This window comes from Mauremys mutica, chromosome 25 (assembly GCF_020497125.1).
Source record: "Mauremys mutica isolate MM-2020 ecotype Southern chromosome 25, ASM2049712v1, whole genome shotgun sequence".
Taxonomy (NCBI): domain Eukaryota; kingdom Metazoa; phylum Chordata; order Testudines; family Geoemydidae; genus Mauremys; species Mauremys mutica.
In genome coordinates, this window is record NC_059096.1 from 7,680,898 (window position 1) to 7,697,031 (window position 16,134).

Below are 16,134 nucleotides of genomic sequence, written 5' to 3' on the forward strand. Positions count from 1 at the left end.
TCCGGGTGACCCTGAGCATATGCGCAAACACCCCAGACAGGCATCTAGCAAGAGGCTTCTCTGCCCCCTCCACCCACCCCCAGTTCAGTGTCCTGCCTCTGAAGCCTCAGAGAAAGGCAGAAAAGAATCCCAAGCCACCCAGGGTACGTCTAGCCGATGGTTAGACACGGCAGGATTGGATTTTAATCAATAACGCTCGATCAGCGCTGATTTCAGCTCCCATTCAGCAACGCACTTAAGCGCGCGATTAAATCCGTCTCCGGTCAGGACAGCATTTAAGCACGTCTGTGCAGAGCCTAGCACCCGGCCCACTGGGGGATCATAGGAACCCCTGCAGTAACAGTAAGAAGCCGTTCGGAGCAGGGGCCGAAGTCCTGCTGAGTGCAGTGGGTGAAATCTCGGGGGCTTTCGGGCCCAGTCTGGGGCTCGCTCTCCCCCTGTATTGCAGTCAGGTCTTTGGGGCAGTGACTGTCGCTTTGTTTTGTGTTTGCACAATGGAGGCCCTGCGAGTGGGGCTCCCAGACGCTGCTGCAGTGCAGCTACTAAATGATATCAACTAATAATCATATTTATTGTCCGTATCCCATTAGCACCTCGCGGCCCGGCCCAGATACAGTAACACACAGTCCCAGCCCAGAAGCGCTTGCAGGCTAAACAGCAGGTGGGAGGGGAAACTGAGGCCCAGCGATGCGCCCGCGTGGGCTGCGCCGGGCGGGAACTCCACTGACCTCCACGCCAAGCAGGGCGGAGACACAGGCTTCTGAGGCGTCGCAGATGGCGGTCAGGTCGTGACCCCCCTCCAAAGCCAGCACCACGCGCCCGCCGGCCAGCTTCATCAGCTGCTTGGTCAGGTGCCCGAAACCTACAGGGAGGGGGAGAAACTGCCGTGGTCAGTGTGGGACAAGACCCTCCCCTAGCAGAGTCCTGCAGCACCCGGGGGCACTGGGATAACAGGGGCCAGTGAGAGAGAGGCGTAGGCATGGGGATAAAGAGACAGCCAGCCAGACAGGCAGGCAGCTATGCCTGTATGCATGGAGACAGACAGACTAACCGTTGCTCACAACTTGGGGATTGCCAAGTGCTTTGTCAGGGGATTAAACCCCCATTTCACAGATGGGGAAACTGAGGCACAGAGCAGGGCAGTGACTCTCCTCCCCCAGTCACCCAGGAAAGCCAGGTGGGGGCGCAGCCAGGGGTACAGCCCGGGGAACCCCACCCTGTGGTGTGTTAAACCTTTGGGCGCATGGTGCCTAGAGCACTTCTCTCTGTATTAGCACCACTGCTACGGGGGCCTGCAGGGAGCTCAGGAGAACCGGGTGCAGCCCAGGTCAGAGGCCCTGGAGCTGCTGGGTCCTAGCGCGTAGAGCCGCCCAGGGCTAACGCAGCAGGAGAAGAGCCTGACCTGGGTTGGCTCCCGCCCCCACCTGGCTCCGACATCCATCCCCAGGCCAGGCCTGGGAATCAGAGCTCCCACTTCAGCGCTCAGGGTCCCTCGAGCCACCGAACCTGGAAGATGAAGTGGGAGCGAGTGGCGCCCGGACCCTGTGTCAACCCTCCGCCCGGGGAGTTTCACCCCCCAGGGGCTTTCCCGCCTGGGGAACCAGCACTTGGATCGTGGACAAATGGGCTGGTGAGAGACGCTGTGGGGACCAGGGAGCAGGCTGGGTGCAGCCTGACGCGATTCCCTCCGCCTGCAATTTTCATGGTTCTCGCGTCTCTGCTCCAAGCCACGACCCCAAACACTGCCCCTTGCCCCAATCCCCATGGGGCAATCCAGCCGGCTCCCAAACACAGGCCCTCGACCCCCACGGGGCAGCCCTGCCTGCCTCCAAACGCAGGCTGTTGCCCCGACCCCCATGGGGCAGCCCCACTGGCCCCCAAACGCCGGCCCCGCTCTCACATTTCGCCGTGACGGAGTAGCCGCCCAGGGGAGACAGGTGTCCCTCGACTGCGTCGAAGCCGGCAGAGACCAGGACCACGTCCGGGGAGAACTCGTTGGCTATTGGCATCACCACCGTCCTGGGGGAGGGGAGACCGCGAGTGAGGCCCCCGGCAGAGCAACCCTCGGCTGAGTCACCCGGGGCTGGGAGACCGGCTCCCTGGCCAGCGAGAGGGCACGGAACCTCTCAGCACCTGCGGGGGGGCATGGCCTGTCCCGGGCAACCCTCTCCCTTGCCCCCACCCCGCCGTCGGGAACCCTCCCCCTGAGCCCGTCCTGCCCTGGGCTCCTGGGAACCCCTGTCTCTGCCCCCCTTCTGCCCTGGGATCCCCCCCCTCCGTGCCTGACTCCCCACAGCAAAACAAAAGCACTTTCTGGGCCCAAGAGATTAAGCATTCCCCAGCCCCCTCCCCCAGCTGCCCACCCCAGCCCTAGGGAGGGCTCTCTGCAGGCCCCCTTCTCCACAACAGGGCCTCACACCCTAGGGAGACCTACGCATCCATGGCACACGGAGATGCTGCAGCCAGAACAGGCAGGAGGGTAACAGGACGGGCCCGCAGGACTCCTGGGTTCTAGTCCCTGCTCTGACACTGGCCTGCGGGCCGACCTTGAGCAAGTCACTTCCCTGCTCCGGGCCTCAGTTTCCCCCTCTGTGAAATGGGGATAATGCTTCTCGAAGGGCAGAGAGACGGCACTGCTGCTGCTAGCGCTGTCCACTGTGGCTGCGGTCATGCTGCCCTGGCCTGGCCCAACTGGGGTCAGTGTCACTCCAGTCCTCTTAGCCCCGAACCTCTTCCCAGCACCAGCCCCTCCTGGATGTCCCCCCGGCCCCAGATGGATGGAGGCCGACTGACCGGCCCAAGGACACCCAGAGAGTCAGTGGCAGGGCCCGTCTCTCCTTCCTCTCGGCCGAGGCTACGGCGCTACCTGCTAGCAGGGCGCTGAGGCAAAGGCCTGTGCTCCAGCCCAAGCTGTCACCCGGGGGGGGGGGGACCCCAGCCGTGGAGAGGAGCCGGCGGTGCCCCCTGGGGGAGCCCTACCTGAACGCGGCCAGGTACTCCACATCGCCGATGGGGGGGTCCACTCCGCCCGTCCAGGCTATGTTGACATTGTAGCCCACCCCCATCCCGCTGCCAACCTGCAAGAGAGGAGACCTGCATGGGACGTGCCTGGATCCGTGGGCCGGGCCCGGCCCCCACCGCCCCTGTGGAAGAGTCTGGCGGGGGGGGGGCTTTCCGGCTCAGGGCTCTGCCGTCCCAGCCGCTCCGATCACACCCCTTCTCCGCTCGCTATTCGGGGAGCGGACGGGGGATCACAGAGGGAGCCTTACAAGGGGGTTCAGGATCCTCCCCCTTCCCCCAGCACTGTATAACCCCCAAGCAGGGAATGCCCTTGGGTCAGATCCTTGGGAGCTGTCACATCCCAGCGCCACCCCTGAGGGTGGACGGGACCCACAGCCGCCCCACACTCCATAGGTCCTGCCTCAGATCCCCCTCCTCTACACCCCCACCCTGGGACAGGCTCCCTCGCTGGGGCCCACCGGCCCTCAGACAAGAGCCCCAGCTCCCGCGCTGAGCCCCGTCACCTCCCAGCGAGACGCCCTCCAGACCGCGCACACTGGGCCTCCCTGGCCAGAGACCCTGTGGCCCTGCAGGCAGCTCCGTACGGCCCCGTACGGCTCGCACTCACCTCCTCGGGGGCCCCGCTGCCTGGGAAGAAGTTGCCGTTGTCGTAGCGGTGCAGGGAGATGTACAGCACGTTGGGGTCACTGTAGAAGGCTTGCTGGGTGCCGTTGCCATGGTGAATGTCCTGCAGGGAGCACAGCCGGTTAGGGGGCTCCCCCGCTGATGGGGACAGGGGGACTGGTCGGGGTCTGGCCAAAGGCCTCCCTGTGCTGACGCAGAGACCGGCGGATACAAACAAGCCTCCATCAGGACTGGGACTGACTGGATCCCAGCAGTCACCCTCCCTCCAGCTGACTCTTTATGGCAGGGGTGCCCAATGGCTATACCCAATGCCCCAATGGCAAGCTCTGAACCTGCTTCCATGGGAAACAGCGAGCGACTTTCCAGCCCTTCAACCTTCCCGATGAGGCCACGGTGTAGGGCAGCGGCCGTGACCAGAGACCCCTTTTGTCTCTGTGGGGCGTTAACTCTGGAGGCTAATGATGGCAGGCACCGTGCACACAAACGCAGCCGCACGTGCCCTGGCTGCAGCCGCCCTTGGGAACGGTCGGTGACCTCGGCGCAGCTACACACTCCTGCAACCTGCGTTCTTAGCCCTCCCCGCAAACATCTTCGTACCAGGAGGGGGGAGCTGGCGGGGGCCAGAGGAGGGGGGTTGGGTGGGGACGGGAGTGGAAAGAGAAAGCCGCTACGGGGATTCTTTTGCCACATGCTTTGCTTTCCACGTCAGTCTAGTGCAGCGAACCTCCTGGGTTTATTTAGCTGAGGGCCTTGCGGTTTTGATGGCCATGTCAGTTAGGGTGACGAGGTGTCTGGTTTTCACCTGGAACACCCGGTCGAGAAGGGACCCTGGTGGCTCCGGTCAGCACTGCCGACCGGCCGTTAAAAGTCCAGTCGGCTGTGCCTCAGAAGTGGCCAGCAGGTCTGGCTCCTTGGCAGGGGGGCCACTGGGCTCCGCGCATTGCCCCTGCCCCGAGCACTGGCTCCGCACTCCCATTGGCCAGGAACTCGCCAATGGGAGCTGGGGGGGCGGTGCCTGAGGTCGAGAACCGCGTGCACTGTGGAGCCTCCTGCCTAGGAGCCTTCCGGGGCGCAGTGCGGTGACCCAGGACAGGCAGGCAGCCTGCTTTAGCCCCCGCGCTGCACCGCTAACCGGGAGCCGCCCGAGGTAAGCCTGCACCCCAACCCCCTGTCCCAGCCCTGAGCCCCCCCAAACCTGGAGCCCCCCTGCACTCCAAACCCCTCCTCCCCAGCTCCACCCCAGAGCCTGCACCGCCAGCCCAGAGCCCTCCCCCCTCCCTCAACCTGCAGCCCCCTCCCACATTCCGAATCCCTCGGCCCCCAGGGCACCCATCCTGGAGCCCCCCCTGCACCCCAAATCCCCATGTGGGGGGAGGGGAAAGCATCGCTGATCTGAGTGGTACAGAGAACCAGTAGCTGGCTGTTACCACCTGCAAAGGGAAAGCCACGTGTACGTGCGTGCGTGTAAAATGAGGACAGCGTCTGGCCGACTGGAGACATCTGGCCTGGCTGGACCGAGAGGAGGTGGGGTTTTATAGCCAGGGTGCGAACCAAACCAGGGCGTGGGATGGGCCCAGAGCAGCACAAGGGAGAAGGCTTCAGAGAAAAGTTCTTAGTTAGGGACTTGGCCGCCTCATCCTGTCCACACACCTCCGGGCTCCTCTCCACACAGCAGCTGTCCGGCTTTAGCCAGGGGGAGATGGTGAGGGGCAGCCCCCGAGCGTGGGTACGCTGCGGCCGGTACAGCTGTTTCCCCCAGGAGCACCGTGATACCGATCGACCTGCGCCCACGCTGGGGGCTGCTCTGCTATCCCCGCGTCAGGACAAAAAAAAAAATCACACCCGAATGGACAAACCCTGGCTGTGGGATCGCACCAGGCCAGGGGCTGGGTCTTCACTGCAAAGCAAGGTGCGGTTCCACCCCGAGAGGTAACTCGTCAGCTGTCTCACCCCAGGCGCCCTAGTTCTGACCTCGGGGTAGCTAGTCACGGTGAACCCCAGGAATCGGGGACAGGACTGACCAGACCTAGCCATGGCCGCGTCTGCACTAAACCCCTTTGCTGGCATAATCACGGCAATCGGGGGCGGGAAGAGGTGTGAGGCCCGATTGACACAGCTGTGCTGGCTAGAGACCCTAGTGTGGACGCAGCTACGCCAGCAAAACTGCAGGGATAAGTTACGCCGGCCACAGCTTTGCCAGCAGAGCCGCATCCACACTGTCAACCCCGCAACCCCCTTCGTTCTCCATCACGCGGGGCCAAGGCAAGCCGAAGGCGGGGGATTTTCTTTTTTCCTCTTGCGGGGCTGGCTGGAGAGAGAAGGACCCAGCCCCTGCAAGGGGAGCAGGAATCTGGTTCGCAGCCAACGGCAGGTAGGTTCTGGCTGGCCTGGCCACCTTCCTTACCCAGTCCACAATGAGGATCTTGCCGACGCTGAGCTTCTGCTGGAGCAGTTTGGCAGCGATGGCGACGGAGTTGAAGAAGCAGAAGCCCCTGAGGAGGCAGGAGAGGAGAGAGATGGGGTTACCGCTTCCTAGCCAGCGCGAGAGCCAGGGCAGCAGGGAACCGGCCCCACTGATCTGTCTGCATCTACGCTAGGGCTCCTCTGCTGTCTGTGCCCCGCACCGCTCCGCCGGCTCAGCGCCACGCCACCGGGGCAGCTCTGGCACCAAGCGTCCTCTCATCCTGCTCCGGACAGAGCGACGGGGCCTGGTGGGTAAAAGCCGGCAGCAGGGCAGCGCTCCGGGAATGACGGCTGGGGAGACAGCCCCCCCCCCAAGATTCCCGTCACAGAACTGCTCCCGCAACCAGCTAGGGGGTTGGGGACTGGGTGTGCGGGGCAGGGGGAGGGTCGGTGACGTGCTGGGCTGGGACACACTCCCTGTCCGCACTGGACAGAGAAAGCAGCCTAGAGCCCCAGCTGCTAGAACTAGAGCCAAGCCCTGATTCTCTTCTGCGCCAACATCCCTCAGCTCAGTGCAGGGGACCAGCTTCACCTGCAGGGTTTCCTGAGAGCCTCGGCACTGGTCTCCGCCTCTTGCCATCACTTAGAGCAGCTCACGGGCTGCTCTAACTTATACCAGCTGGCGAGGTGTCCGGGATCATAGCGACTGCTCCACCCTACCCCCTGTGCCAGCTGATGGGCCCTCACCGCACAGGAATTCTCAGCGGGTGGGACAAATTGGCCAGGACAGGAGTGAATCCAGACCCAGATGTGTAGCTTGAGCCCCCACCTCTCGTTTAAACACAGCTGCTGCTACCCCAGGTTCATCCATTGCCCAGACAAGGACTGGACGGCTTCTACCGTGACACTGGCAGGGGTCCCTTCTTATTCCCGCACCTCGGTCCCGAGGGAGGGGCCATGCCAGCCGCCACCCCCCCGTGACGATCCCCTGGAGACGTAGGGGCCCCCGCAGATCCCCCAGGACAGAACGGATCTAGCCTGGCTGGTGGAGATGAGACCAAATCAGGTCCTAGCCCCTTTGCTGAATCGTGCTGGAGCCGGGCAAAGAGGGATTCTGAGTGCGCCGCTCAGGACACCGTCAAAGGGGCTGGCAGCCAGAGGGCCGGTGCCCAGCACTTCCTGAGCACCAGGCCCCTTGGCGGCATCTCAAGCGGGGCGCCCCAAATCTCATCCCAGGGCTGGCGCGGGACTGATCTCGGTTAGAACCCGACAGCCCCCCGGCCACGTGACAGCGCCCTCCCCTCCCCCCCGACGGGGTGAGAACTCCAGGCTGGAACTAGGCAGACGCCAGCCCTTCTCGGTCCCTTTGCCACCGTCCCCTTCCCCTGGCCTCACTTACATGGCCGTGGATTCCTCCGCGTGGTGCCCCGGGGGCCGGATGACGGCAAATCCATTCTGCACAGAGAACCAGAGAGGCGGGGGGGGTTAAACGAGCGAGCCAGGTTCGAAGGTCCCTCGCCCTGTTCTAACGGCGCTCAGGGAAGGCAGGGCCAGACCCGGGGCCGGCCGGAACCGTCAGGAGGGGCCATGAGATCAGAGATGCTATTTTCACTTAGCTTGTAAGAGCCTTGCGGCAGGGACCGGCTTTCTGTCCCGTGCTGAGACAGCGCCTGGCACAAATGGGGGCCTGGCTCCGTCACTGGGGCTCCCAACCCAAAACAGATAATAAACGACAACAGAACAAGCCCTCGAGCGACACGGCAGGCGCTCCCCCCGCCGTTCCTCTTAGCCCAGCCGCCACTCTACCCTGCCTCTTCCGTCAGCGCCATTATCCTCAGAGTCTTGCTCATGGAAGAGGCTGGATTGCAGAAACAGCAGCGCCTTTCCGGGGGGGGAGATCGGTGCCTCGGAAGCGGGAAAGGGACTCGCTCGAGGTCACATGGCAAATCCTCGGCACAGCTGGGAACAGAACCCAGGAGTCCGGCCGCCTGCTCTCTTGCGCTAACGACAAGACTACACGCCTCGTTCCGAAGCTGAGATGAGACCCCGGGCGGCCTGCTGCCCTGCTCCTCCCTGCTCTAACCCCTAGATGATACTGTGATCCCCAGAGGCCGGTCACGGGGCTGCGACTCCTCTTCATTTCCAGTGGCTGATCAGTGTTAAAAGAAGCTCTGAAGACCACGCGGGGCCTGATTTTCCCAGGCGCCTCTTCCTGGAATTCCCTTCCCGGGTGAGCAGTTGCTGCCACGGGTGGGTTCCATGATCGCAGGCGGGAGACGCCCCCGCGTGCTCCGTGCCATGGGAATATTGGACACCTCCCGTCCCAGGCTGGGTCCCCATCTATTGGTTCCTGGGGGAAAGGGGAGCGCAGCAGCAGCCAGCTGATAGAGACAGCTCTGATCAAACCCGCTGCGTTTGAGCTGGACGGGACTGAACCCTGAGACACCGCTTTGACACAGCCCCGTTCCTGATTCTCCCTGACTCCTGGCAATGAATAATCCTGTGCCAGCAGGCCGGACGCAAATACACGAGCGACTGCGTTCGAGGGAGCCTGTCCTTTGGCACCCCGTTTCTCCGCTGCCACCACAGACAGAATCCCAAGGGTGGGATGGGCAGGGTCATGGGGACAGGTTGGCCAGATCCCAGCGGCATCAGCAAGACCACGCAGGAGACTCCGACGCAGGCAAGGCCACTTGCTGTATGGTTCCTCTGACACGGCAACTGGCCCCGGAGTGTTCTCCCCAGGGGTGACCCCCAGCAACATCTGCAACCCACCCTGCTGGAGCCCCAAGGGGGAATGGGCGGCGCAGGGTTTAAAGCAGGTTGGGGCAGGGATGTGGAGCTCTCTGCTGCCGTCAAGGAGGAGGGAGAGTGTTGGGGGAGTGCTCTGCACCCCCCTTAACTCCTTCTGATGGCCCCCTACACGGATCAGTGAGAACCCATCTCCACTGCATAGCTCTCTTCCCGGAGAGCTGAGGGCGAACTCCCTGAGTTGCTAGCAGCAGTAGGTTGTTATCCTCTATATGAACCAGCTCCATGTGAATTCGGGACCCCCAGCACCAAAATCACAATCCCCTACTCCCGGAGCTACGGCAAGCCCCTGGGGACAGGGACAGTCTTTTTGTTCCGCGTGCGGACAGCACCTAGCACCGGAGGCCGTTGCGGTGGCCATGCTCCGCCACTAGAGGGAGACGTGACAGAGCACCCCCGAACCCCTGGCTGTGCGCGGAGGACTCACCTTGAGTTCTCCCGAGGCCACCTTGAAGGCTAACTCCACCAAGCAGCCCACGGCCATGCGGACGGCGCTGGACGAGTGCATCTCGTTCCACACCGTGTCGCTGTCCACCTGCCCAGAAAGCAAGCCGGGCCGTTACCGGGGCCGCCCTGGGGGCGTGGCACAGAGCCCCCCCGAGCCCCGAGCCCCGCCCCCGAGGAGCTACTCACCCCGATGCCGCCGCAGGGCAGGACCGCATACATCTTCTGGCTGATGGGACCTGGGCAGAGCAGAGGGAGCAGTGACAGACAGCCAAGAGCCCACGCCCCTGCCTGGGGAGGGCACGGTCCCCCTCACCCCGCCCCTCGAGATCTGGACTGGGAAGAGGTAAAAATGGGCGGGATCTGGACACAGGGGCGTAGGAGTTGCCATGACACATCTCCCCACCGGGCCCACTGAGGTTGTGTCCCAGCAGCTGCCGCCGTAGGAACGGACTGGACTGGGTCTAGTGAGTCCAACATCCAATCGCTCACCGTAGCAGAAAGGGTCCCCAGCCCCCACTCTGCCCCCCAGGTCACCCTCTCTTTCAGAGCCAGTAAAAGAACCCAATGCCCCTGCTCTAACCCATAGGGAACACTCCCCTCCCAGACCCAGGAAAAGAACCCAGTCCCCCTGACTCTCAGACCCCCCCTGCTCTAACCCCTATGACGCACTCCCCTCCCTGAGCCAGCGATAGAACCCAAGAGTCCTGACCCCCTGTGTCCCCCGCTCTAACCAACAGGCCTCGCTGCCTTCCCAGAGCCAGGAAAAGAACCCAAGAGTCCTGACTCCTTGGTCCCTGCTCTAACCATTAGGCAGTGCTGCCTCTGCTAGATTAAAAAAAAACGCAGCCACCGTGAAGAAAACGTTGCCCCCGCCCCGCACACTAGGCAGGGAGCATGAACAACCCCCTCCGCCTCCCGCCGTAGCCAACAGTTCAACGCCCAGGGACTTGGTGGGAGCGGGCAGGGCCCTAAATCACCCAGACGGAGCACCGCCGGGGCTGCCTACCTAGCAGCTTCTTGCTGTCGAGTTTCTGCCGGTTGAGGGGGCTGGTTCCGTACAGCAACGTGTGATGCTCCGAATGGACCGTCTGGATTTCATCCAGCGTCGCTTTCCTGCCCCGGATCCGCTAGCAGAGAGCGAGAGAGCGGGGTGAGTGGGGCCGGACAGCCCCAGGAGCGTCGCTTTATGGAGGTAGCTGGGCTGAGAAACCTGTCTAGGTGCTCGGGGCACACGGCCAGCTGCCCACTTCGAGGGGCGCAGGATCAGCCCGGGGGTCCTGGGTTTTCGCACCTCAGAGGTGACAACCCTGGTTCTGAAGGGAGTGAGCTGCAGCCAGGGGGCGGCTGGATCGTGGATGCTTCAGCCAGGAGGCATTTAGCTCTGGTGCTGGGGACCGGTCAGCCCCGTGGGGATCCACGCAGCAGGCTGGGGTCCCTTCCCGTGGGGCAGGGCTGCAGTGGGTGTGCTCCTGTATTCGGAGGCCATGCAGAGCCCTCTCCAGCCCCGGCGGTAATTCGGAGCCACCCCAGAGCTGCTTGAACCTATACTGCACTTCCTATCGCCCCCTACAGGCCCTGGGCAGCAGAGAAGAGCAGCAGCACAGAACTGTCCAGCCACGCCCCCACCCCACCATACCCCTAGGCTGGGAGGGGCGTGGGTTTTTCAGTGGGTCATTGTGCCCCCCTTGCAGGGCAGGCTGCTCCACGCGGGGGGAATCCGATCTTACTGACACCTCTAGCAGGCAGCTGGCCGGGCTGGATGAAGCTGGGGAGGGTCCGTCCCCACCCAAGTCTCTTGCGCTAGGAAGGGCACTGCCCGCGGCCACCCCCCAAACCCTCTCGCCCGGATCTGGTGGGGCTGGCAGAGCTGGGGCTCAGAGCTTTCACTCGGGCCGGCAGCCTCACTTGGCAGCGAGAACACAGGCTAAATCCTTTGCACGCTGAGTCCTCCAGTCATCCCGCAAGCCCCACCACAGGCCCAGACGGACACACGAGTTCTCCCACAAGGCACCGGGGAAGAATCACAGAGCGGCTCAGGGCAGGGCAGCCCCAAGAACCGGGGACTGTGCCCCCAGAAGTCCCAGCGACACACCCGGGGAACACAGAGCCAGCGAGGGCCCCGTGACTTGGCCAAGGCGCTGCCCCGACGCTGCTCACGCGCGGGCGGGTGCCGATCACCGGGGCTACCTCTGCAGTAGAGACAGTAACCCAAGGCCTCAGCCACTCATGGTCCCTTGACGCTTTCTGCATGAGGTTCAACCCCCGATTGCTGCCGCCTGAGCCCCCACGTTCCCCCAGCCTCCCCCCTGGGATCCTCACCTCGCACTTGCTCAGCAAGCCGGTCTCCTGGAGCCTGGACCAGATGCTCTGGATTCTCCCAGCATGCTCTGGGTGAATGTTAGTGTTCCCGCACATACACTGGTGCTTTAGCATGAACGTGTCGTAGATCACGCCTGGGGGAGAGACGAGGGAGGGGACAGGAAGTACGGGCTGGACGGCAGGAACCCCAGGGCGGCAAGACCCCTCTGGCTGGGGGGCAGCCCTGGGGGCTTTCCTGGGGGCAGCGGGCGGGTGTGACCCGCCCTACGCGGCGTGGCGGCTGGGAGCAGAGCTACGCTTGGCCAATGGAGCTGGGCCGCATCACCACGTGCGTTGGGAACCAGAGGCCCCGGGGTTCATTCCCCCCCCCGCCCTGACTCCGCCCCCTCCCTGCCCCTGTTGGACCCCTTCCCCAAATCCCCGCCCCGCCTCTTCCCCGAGCGCCACCTTCTCCCTCCTCCCCCCTCCCTCCCAGCCGAGCCGGCGCAAGCGCTGGGGGGAAAAGGGGGCACGCGGCGTGCTGAGGGGAGGCGGCGGAGGCGAGCTGAGGCAGGGGGGGCAGGGCAGGGAGCTGCCGCTGGGTGCTGAGCACCCACCAATTTTCCCCCGTGGGTGCTCCAGCCCCTGAGCACCCCCGGAGTCGGCGCCTACGTTCCCCGCTGCTGCCCCACGGAGACGGGCTGCCCCATCTAATCACCTCCTCTGGGTGCCGCTACGCTGCAGTAAAAGACCCGCAGCGCGGCCGAGGCTGCTCCAGGCTTGCAGGGCTATAAAATTGTAGTGTAGATGTGTGGGCTCTTCCCGGGCTCCGAGACCTGCGAGCGGGGAGCGTCCCAGAGCCCGGGCTCCAGCCCGCGCCTGAACCACAACACTGTCATTTTCTACTCGCAGCCCAAGCCAGCTGCCCCGGGCTCTGTGACCCGGTGCCACGGATTTTTTACTGCACCGTGGTCCTGGGTCAGCAATAGAGCAAGTGGACGTCTCTTTTCTAAGGCAGATCGTCTGGAAAAGCCGAGGGAACTGGGCTGCCTCGGCCAATCTAGGCTCCTCCTGCCAGATCCTGCTCCAGAATTTGACATTTTCATTTTCTCAATCGTTTAAAAGTTTCTAGGCCTGAGGGCTGCACAAGAAACCGTCCAAAGCTGACCCGGGCGCGAGCCACACCCCGATGTGCACCTGAGTCTGCAGCCAAGCACACGAAGAAGGCATGAGCTGCCCCATTCAGCTGGGCGGGGCGTTCACTCTGAAGTCTAAGGACGACGGGCTGGATTAGCGGTTCCCCAGCTGATCAAAGCACTCGCGAAAGGAGAGGGATGATCACATGATGCGGTTCCGCAGGGGTTACTGAGAGTGGCGCCCCCACTTTGGCATTGTGGGGATGGAGCGTGGGCTGTGGGCGTGGCTTGGGCTGGTTTCCCCCCCAGGTGACCTCGGGGCACATGACTTCTTACCGGTAGTGAACAGGTGTTTGACCGGGGGTTCAGCCGCCGTGTTCTTGATGCCCGCGGTGGCGGGCGAGGACTGGGTCCGGCTCAGTGCTTGGTGAGGCAGGGTGGTGATGGTCAAGGAAGCTGGGAAGAGCTGGATGGGCTGCAGCTGCTGAGCATCGGGGAACACCTGCCAGAACATGGCGCGGAGAGGGGATGTTCACAGGGCGGGAAATTCACCCCGGCCGAGCCCTCCACAGGCAGCAGAGGCCAGCGGCAGGGCAGCAAGCTGGGACGCAGGTTCTGTTCCCGGCTCTGCCACTGACCCGCCCCGGCCCCGCTCTGTGCCTCAGTTTCCCCTCCCACCCTTACTCTGCTCTGCCTATTAAGACTGTATATTCTGTGGGGCAGGGATAGGGTCCGTGCAGTGCCCAGTGGAAGCCTCGGGTCCCTCTGAGCCAGCTCTGGGCACTCACACACGTATCCGAATCTGCCCCATCCCGCCTCCCGCCGAAGCATCCGTTTGGCTTTCGATGCCCCACAACACCCAGGCTGCAGCATCCACACTCGCCCGGCGGCCAGGCTCCCCCAGCCCCTTTCCTCTGCGCTGTGTTTAGAACCCTGTAGGACACCAGCCTGCAATGACCCAGGCACCCCGGGGACGAGGTTACGGGCGCGGGCTGGCTCGGGGGTGCAGTTCTCCCATCTATCCCTATCCTCGTGCCGAGCCCCGACAGCCCCACAGTGCGGCGTTGGCACTGCTGAGACGCCAGCGGCTTCCCACCCGCCCGCTCCCCTCTTACAAACCTCGTCCCCTGCGGGGAAAGAGACTCATCCCTCCGCGCCGCACGTCCCCACGCACCCCCGCCCGCACAGTGATCAAATATTCAGCAGCCGGGATGCGAGAGGCTCTGGATGAGTCATGCCTCAGAAGCCGCAGCAGCTGGGTACAATGCGGGGGGGTGGTTGTGCCGGGGCCGGAAGTGGGGAGCAAAGAAGGTGATGCAGGGGGGTGGATGAGTCACTCGCCCCTCAGAGCCGGCTCTGATGAATGGGGAGCCGGCTTGGCAGGCAGCAGACGCGGCAGAGGCGGAGTTGAAAGCCGCAGAGAGCTGGGAGGAGCTGGCTTGAATGGCTGGAGCTGGGCCGGGTGGGCAGCGGGTGCCGGGGCCGTGCCAGAGGGCGCAGAGCTTTGGGAGGGTGCGATCAGGCGTGAGAGCGCCCTGGGGGCGCGTGCGGCTGGGCACGCGATGTGGGCATCCGCACCAGAGCGTGGCCGGGCATGCAAGCAGGCCGGGACTGCGGCCACGCGTTTACCCCTTCGCCGGCTGTGACTCTGCTCTTCTCACGCCCCCAGCCCTGCAACTGGGGCCACTTCCCACTGTCGGCCCGGGGGGTTTGTCAGGAGCCAGCACTAGCCATTTCCCAGGTGCCCGATGATCTCACTAGCCCGGTCTGCGTAAGTCAACATTTGGGGTGAGCATCTCCCACTGCTGCTCCCTCCTCCCAGGAGTCACGCCTATGGTGGCACATCCCCCGCTAGCACAGGGTCGCCCTCCAGTGGCTGAGGCGCAGAATAGGATACCAGGACAGAACAGGTACCAGCTGGGGGAGTCACTCCTTTAGACCAAGCAGTAGAGGCACATGGCCTTAGTGCTGACAGCCCTGGGTTCGAATCCGCCTGTCGGCCTAAAGAGAGGGGCTGGTCTCCTGGCAGAGGGGGAGTAAAGTAGAGGAGACCCTGGCTCATTTAGGGGAGCAGTGGGAGGGGCTCACCTGCTTGTAAGCCACGCCCAGCTCCTCCACCTCCGGCGAGTCGATGTGCTCGTCTTCATCCCCGCTCGCGCCCTCCTCGTCCTTCACCGGCTCGCCGGCCTCGTCCTCCTCCAGCTCGTCCTGCGTGCTCTCGCTCTCCGGCGAGCCGTCCACCACGAAGGCCACCGGCCCCAGGGGCACCGTGTCCTCCAGCAGCGCCCCCTGCTGCTCCGTCAGCTCCTCCTCTGTCTCCTCTGGGTGCGTGGTGGGCTGGCGGGGCAGCTCGCCCGTCTTGGTGATGATCTTTAAAGAGAGGGGCAAAGGCTCTTGGGGGCATCTAGGGGCACAGGGGGTTGGCGCCCGGGCCACGTACAGCAGATGATACGCCCCCGCCCCCCCGGCAGGTGGCACAGGGGGAGGGTTTCTCTGGTGATTGACAGGTTCAATCCACCCATGCCCTGCAAGCCGCCCGCCCACCCCATTCCCCCTGCCAACCTTGCCCAGCTGAATCTGCTGCTGTTGCTTCTGCTTCTCAAGGAACTGCTGGTGCTGCTGCTGCATGACCAGCTGCTGCAGGGCCTGGGGGCTCTGGGGCAGCGGGGACGACTGGGTGCGGCTCAGCGGGCGGTGCCGGGGCAGCTTGTTGACCGTCCGCATGTTGGTGGAGATGCGCTCGCCCGTCACCAGCGGGGACTGGCCGTGGAGCGGCACTGGAAGGAGAGAGCACCCGGGCAGGGGTCAAGCCTAGGGCAGGAAGCCTGATCCAGTGGTACGGGGGCTGCTGGTCACGGCACTGGAATGGGAGCCAGGACTCCTGGGTTCTCTCCCCAGCTCTGGTCCCTGCGTAGGTCTGGTGCTTACGTTTCCCCTTCTGCGCACCGCAGCTGAACACGCCAAGGGCTATTCCAGGCAGCAGGATGGTGGCACGACCGGGAACAGAACCCTCCGCCCCAGCTCCCTGCTGCAGCCTCAAGGCAGTCTCCCTTCCCAACAGGCTATCCAGCCCACCAGCCCTCTGGCCTGCCTCCAGCGTGGCCCTCCCAGCCTGCGATTCTTTCGCAGAGCGGTGTTGTCTAGTGGTCAGAGCTGGGGACTGGGCGTCCGAGCACCGGGCTCTGTCCCTAGCTCAGGCCTAGTGGTTAGAGCTGGGGACTGGGCGTCCGAGCACCGGGCTCTGTCCCCGGCTCAGGCCTAGTGGGTAGAGCCGGGGACCGGGCGTCCAAGCGCCAGGCTCCGTCCCCAGCTCAGGCCTAGTGGTTAGAGCTGGGGACCGGGCGTCCGAGCACGGGGCTCCGTCCCTAGCGCAGGCCTAGTGGTCAGAGCCGGG

General features: G+C 64.1%; 1 protein-coding gene across 5 annotated transcripts in view; it reads right to left on the bottom strand.

Annotated features, from left to right (window-relative positions):
* The window catches only part of HDAC5 (histone deacetylase 5), a 65,054-nt gene that overhangs the window by 5,561 nt on the left and 43,359 nt on the right, over positions 1-16,134 (bottom strand). For all 5 annotated transcript variants that reach the window (XM_044999745.1, XM_044999742.1, XM_044999740.1 and 2 more), the window contains 13 exons: positions 15,303-15,517; positions 14,829-15,110; positions 13,077-13,242; positions 11,626-11,759; positions 10,313-10,433; positions 9,493-9,542; positions 9,287-9,394; positions 7,448-7,503; positions 6,050-6,137; positions 3,629-3,748; positions 2,980-3,077; positions 1,901-2,019; positions 729-862 (listed from right to left, as the gene is read on the bottom strand). In XM_044999745.1, coding sequence (XP_044855680.1) covers positions 729-862; positions 1,901-2,019; positions 2,980-3,077; positions 3,629-3,748; positions 6,050-6,137; positions 7,448-7,503; positions 9,287-9,394; positions 9,493-9,542; positions 10,313-10,433; positions 11,626-11,759; positions 13,077-13,242; positions 14,829-15,110; positions 15,303-15,517 — 1,691 coding nt within the window. The remainder of the gene's footprint in view (positions 1-728; positions 863-1,900; positions 2,020-2,979; positions 3,078-3,628; positions 3,749-6,049; positions 6,138-7,447; positions 7,504-9,286; positions 9,395-9,492; positions 9,543-10,312; positions 10,434-11,625; positions 11,760-13,076; positions 13,243-14,828; positions 15,111-15,302; positions 15,518-16,134) is intronic.